Here is a 5968-nt window from a genome sequence, read left to right on the forward strand (position 1 = left end):
GAATCAATCCGTTTTTACTTCAATTGTGTCTTTTGTAGTTACATAATATCTAAGCAATTGAACAACTCTCTAACTAGTTCATTTGAATCATTTGAACTAGTTATGGTGAAGAAGAATATGGTGGATATGAAAGTGATCATATGGCTAACCAATTGGTTAACTATTGTTGAACCAACAAATGTTAATGTTTGGGAACGGTTACATAAACCCAAAATTGGACATTTCATTTGTGTGTAACAAGCTAAGTTTTTGATCCAACGGTTGAGAAATATTAGCTTGAATCTAATCAGGTTTTCATCTAACGGTGAATATTGAATATTGTGTTACCAAGCTAACATTGATTGCAAACCCTGATTTGAAAGACTATATAAGGGATAATGCTATCAACTTGGAAACCTAATCCCCACACCTTACGTGTGATACTAGTTGCATAAGCTAGAGTCGATTCTCCTTTAACCTTTGGTTTTCTTCTTCTAAAAACAGGTTAACGACTTAAAGACTTCATTGGGATTGTGAAGCCAGACCGATACTAATTTTCTTGTAGTTGTGGTCTGATCTTGTTGATTCTATCGTTTTGAGTACAATTGTAATAATTGGCTTGAGATTTATATCTCCGATAGGCTAGATAGAAAAGTAATCACAAACATTTTCGTCTCATCGTTTGTGATTCCATAATATTTTTTTCGCTGCGTCGATTAAGATTATTGTGAGGTGATTGATACTACTAGGTTGTTCTTCGGGAATATAAGTCCGGTTTATCAATTGGTTCCTGTTCACCTTGATTTATCAAAAGACGAAACAAAACTCGTAGGTATATTCGTGGGAGACGGATTTATCTATTACCATATACTTTTCTGTGTGATACAAATTTGTTTACTAAAGTCTTCGATTTTGGGTCGTAGCAACTCTTAATTGTGGGTGAGATCAGCTAAGGGAATCAAGTACGTAGCATCCTGCTGGGATAAGAGGCGTAGGAGCATAACTGTACCTTGGATCAGTGTGAGATTGGTTGGGGTTCAACTACAGTCCAGATCGAAGTTAGTTTGGAGTAGGCTAGTGTCTGTAGCTGCTTAATACAGTGTGTGTTCAATCTGGACTAGGTCCCGGGGTTTTTCTGCATTTGCGGTTTCCTCGTTAACAAAATTCTGGTGTCTGTGTAATTTCTATTCCGCATTATATTTGTTTATATAATTGAAATATCACAGATTGTGCATTGTTCAATTAATTAGAATATCCGACCTTTTGGTTGTTTATTTAAATTGATTGACACTTGGATATTGGTCTTTAGTACCGTCCAAGTTATCTCTCTTTGATAAAGACTCGCAGATTTTTATTTGCTTGAGTAAAGATCAAATTGAAAGATTGAGATATAAAATCTTTGATATACTTTTTATCTAGATTGAGTATGATTGTATAGTTGATTCTCTAGAAAGTATATTGGAGTTTGTCCATACAGATTGCTAAGCGAAATATTGGGTCTGGTTGTTACCCCCGCTTTTTCATGATTACCCTATTCGTAATGGAATCATAATTCTCTATTCTGATATGGACGAACCAGAGCATCCTCAGAAGGATGTTGGGGCAGTTCCTGAGGAAGAGGTCGAAATGGCTTCCGCGGAGGATGCTGAAGCAACCGTCGGAGGGAACGCTGAAGTGGTTGCTGATGAGATGACGGTAGCAGCATCTGGAGAAGATATTGAAACAGCTCCCAAGAATGATGTTGGCGCGTCTCCTGGAGGGGGTATTGATGCAGCTGTTGAGGGAGACGTTGAAACGACATCAGAAAGGGAAGTCGGCGCGGCTTCCAGAGAGGATGCAGTAGTGGCTTGTGATGAAGGTGTTGAAGAAGATTCTAATGATATCTCCAGTGAAGGCACCGCTGATACCTCTAATGACTAAACTTCCCTTTGTTACTTTCATTTGTAGTTGATCACTTTCTATAGTTTTGTAGACATTTTCTTCTTATATTCAGTAGTTTTGTGGTTGATCCTGGTTTTCGTTGAATGATTTTCTTTTTCGATATCCGGGAACCCTAGTTGTAGTGCTCTCCGGTAAGGTTGCAATAGAATCCCTCTATTCCATCGAGTCGTACATCCAAAGAGAACGCGACATTCGATGATGCGTTCTCATGTGACCGTACACTTGTCCTCATGATGATTGCATGTAACACTAAAAAATAAATGAAGGGGATGCGATAATGGAAACCACCACGAACCTGCCTGTCCTCCAATTGTGTTGCAATCCTCCTAGTGATGTTGTTATTGAGAGGCCGCTTTATTGTTGGAGTAGACTGCTCTTCAGGGTACGAAGCGCTTGCCCTAATAATCATACGATTCCTTTGCCCCTTTTATTTCTGCACGTATTCCTTCAATATTTCTCGAAAGATATGAGATATTTTTACGGTTTTGTCTTTATGGTTTGAGCTGATGGGTAATGATGAGGGTTTAGGCTCGCTCAAGACTTTGTGTCATGATTCGGGAGTAAAGAGATTTTTAAAAGGAAATAATATTTTGATTAACTAACAAAATGAAACCCTAATCATGAATGCAAGCAGTGCAACCATTTCGAAGGAATTACAAATATTGCATGAAAGGGGAAATTGCTGAGGAAATACTAAAGATAACGCTGGAGGAAAAGTTAGCACAGCGTTTTAGGTTTTGAAAGGTTTGGGCCATCGAGAGTGAATTGTCACTCCTTCTGGTTTGTCAGCATTGATGGGCTTGCAGTAACCGCCTAAGATAACATCTGCCACCGGGTATGGCTTGCCTTCCCTTTGTGTAGGCGAATCGGGATGAGCGGTCACCTTCACCGTCACACTTCCCACTTGAAACACGGTCACCTTCACTACCATATCTCCAACTTGAAACGGATTTGGGCGTTGTACAACTACTTGATTCTTGGAGTCATTGACTGAGACGATTTATAAATTTTTTATAAAGCATTTGAAAGGGCAGGCATCCCATTCACATCTCCTAGCGGGGGCTGGGTTGTTGATCGGGGCGAGTCCCCGAACTTTAGCGGAAGGAGGAGTGACCGGTTGCAAAAGGGTTGTTCGATAAGACTTACTTGGTTTCGGAACCTTCGAATGTATGTCGATGGGCTCTTTTCAGGTAACTGTGTCACATTGGCAAGTTGTTGATACGACAACAGATAATCCTCTAGGTTGGAAGGCTTATTGGAAATCCTTTCAGGTATTGACACTTGCAAATGACACACTCCTAGCTTTGCTTTGTTGTTATGCACCCACGAGCGCCCCAGAATCATACCATAATTCGGGCAGTTTTTCATAATATGAAACTTACCGCGTGTTAGAGCGTCTCCCACCTTGATTTCGAGGTCGATGTACCCGTAAGCGTCTCTAGGCTTTCCTTAAGAATCTTTAATTACAGTTGGATAGTGAACAACTTCCTTCTTTGAAATCTTTGCACCTTTCAGGGTCTTGACAGTGACAATGTTGAAATCAGATGCTACGTCGATCAGTGTGCCGTCAAACTCGACATCCTTCAAGCGGGCGGCGGTTAGGAGTCCCCAGTTACATCTCGTGTTTCCCAAGAAGGATTGGGGTTTGGGGGAGGCCTCTTTAACTGGAAACAGACGCTCGCCTGATATGACACGATTGAGGGATCCAAATATGTCTTGATGCTGCGCCTTAGAGAAATATAGAATTTCACATAAATGCTCCATCATAGACTGCACGGTTTTCTGGACAGAGTCCCCAGAAAACATACATCTCTTGACAGGAAGAGGGTCTCTGTGGACTCCTTCATTTCCTAATTACAGTTCTCCCGCATACACCTTTTCTTTGAAAATGCGCTTCAATTTGTTGCAGTCACAGGTTGGGTGATTGACGAATCTATGGTAACGACCATATTTGGGATTTTCCATTTATTCCTAGATTGGTGGACGTCTGAGAGGAGGTATCTTGATAGCGTCATCTTGAATCCATGCTTCCAGGAGTTCTATGACTTCGTTCATTGGAAAGGGGAATGTAGGATCAAAATCTCGCACAGAAGAATATGCTTGCGAAATTATTAACAACACATCGCAAGATGATTTCAGAAACGACATAACAGATGACATCAACTTAAACATGAGAAAAGTGTGATGATCTTGCGAAAATTAGGAATGTTGCGAATGTTACATTTGTAAGCTTGCGAAAATACTGCAAGCCAGATCCGAAATTAGGGGAAATGTTAGCTGTAAATTAGCTGTCATCCACTATGTAAACACCTATATAAAGAGAAAGGCAAGAGAGAGAAAGGAGATAGATAATCAGAAAGAGAGACACACTTTAGGAGAGGATACATTCTGTAGAGGGAGAAAGTATAATTGGTTGTATTATTATTATCTCCTTCTTCTTCCTCCTTCAAGAACCTAGATCTCCAAATACTCATTAATGGAGTGTCCATGTAATCAAGATGTAATTACAAATAATCATAGTAAAACCTAACACCGTGGATGTATATCAAATTGATCGAACCACGTAAACCTTGTGTCTCTTTACAATTTTAGCATTCTTATCATCATTTTTATGTTTAGATCTACAATTTATTACAAGGGGTGTGTTGTAGGATTTCCTGCAACTACATTTTTGGCGCTAGAAACAGGGAGGAGTAGAGGATTTATCCCTCCTGTATCTTGTTGGTTCAAAAAATTTCCATGAAGATTAGCTATTGTTCATATTTTTCTAGATCTACAAAGTTTAGGTTCAAAAATGGAAATTTTATGGAAGAAATCACACTTTCAGGGAGTAAACATCATCAACAATTCAAAGATATGAAAAGAGTGAGAGAAAAAAATAGTTGTTGTGGTGAAATTTAAGGAAAAAATGGAAGTTTCAGTGGAAGATTTTCATGTTCAGGAGATGAAGGCAAATGTGAAAGAAGTTAAGGAAGGACGAAGAAAAGATAAGAGGCAGATGCTGCAATTTCTATCACACACAGAAATTCGCACAGATGATTCAAGGCTAAGCGAACAATAAATAGGTCACGGGTTCGAATTCGCAGAGACACATATTTTTCATTTTCTTCTCATTTGCATGGGAGAATAGAAGAATAAGGAAAAAAGTTATGCGTTAATTTCGCAGAGAGGTTCTTGCACAATTGGTCCAGAAAGCAGTATGTGTGTTCGTGGTCGCAAGTTCGAATTCGCCTGCAAACATAGTTTTCTTCTTTTTTAGAGAGAGCGAAAAATGAATAATTTCGAAATATTGTTTCATTATTTCGCAAACAAGAGGCAACACAATTGGTCATCTGCGAAGTTAATGAGTTCATGGCCGTGTGATCAAGTCCCAACATAGGCGTATTTTTCGCACATATATTTCTTTGGTTATTTCGCACAAAAGAGAGTTGATGATAATTTCGCAGAGATATTTCGCAAAGAATAAGCTTGCACAATTGGTCACGAGGCATGAATGCAAGCAGCAGGTCGCGAGATCAATTCTTGCTTCTCGCATGTTTATTTTTGTTACGTGAAATTTATACAGAATTGTCTCCCACACAGTTGGAATTTGATTACTTCGCAAGAACTTTGATTATTTTGCAAGAGAGGCTTAGCATAGTTGGTAAGGTGTCAGAATATGCAAGTAGCAGGTCGCGGGATCAATTCTTGCCTCTCGCATCTATTTTTTCTAAGCGACATTTATACTTCATGCAACGTATTTTTCGCGCGAGATTGACAACAATAGCGAATCACATAAAAGCTAAGTACCACTTTCCTTCAACATTTTACTTTTACAGAAAATAAAAGATTTTTGATTTGATTTACAAAAGGAGATATAATCGCAGAATTGCAGAAATTTCAGAATTACAAAGATTCCACAATTACAAAAGAAAACGAGAAAAATCTCGCATAGATCAATTTATATATTTTTCTTGAAAATTTGCTTTGTTTCAAATGAGAATGATATCTAACATGGAGAGTAGTAGGAGGCAGAATAAGACCTTCCATCAACAGGCTAGTAATACCT

The 5968-nt window shown here is 38.9% G+C and overlaps 1 protein-coding gene across 1 annotated transcript; it reads left to right on the forward strand.

Moving 5' to 3' along the window:
* Positions 1-1545: 1545 nt before the first annotated feature.
* Positions 1546-1899, forward strand: LOC113331310. Its single transcript, XM_026578030.1, has one exon. It carries the CDS (start codon positions 1546-1548, stop codon positions 1897-1899), a length of 354 nt encoding a protein of 117 aa, XP_026433815.1.
* The last annotated feature ends 4069 nt before the right edge of the window (positions 1900-5968 follow it).

This window comes from Papaver somniferum, unplaced genomic scaffold (assembly GCF_003573695.1).
Source record: "Papaver somniferum cultivar HN1 unplaced genomic scaffold, ASM357369v1 unplaced-scaffold_125, whole genome shotgun sequence".
In the NCBI taxonomy this organism is placed as follows: Eukaryota; Viridiplantae; Streptophyta; class Magnoliopsida; order Ranunculales; family Papaveraceae; genus Papaver; species Papaver somniferum.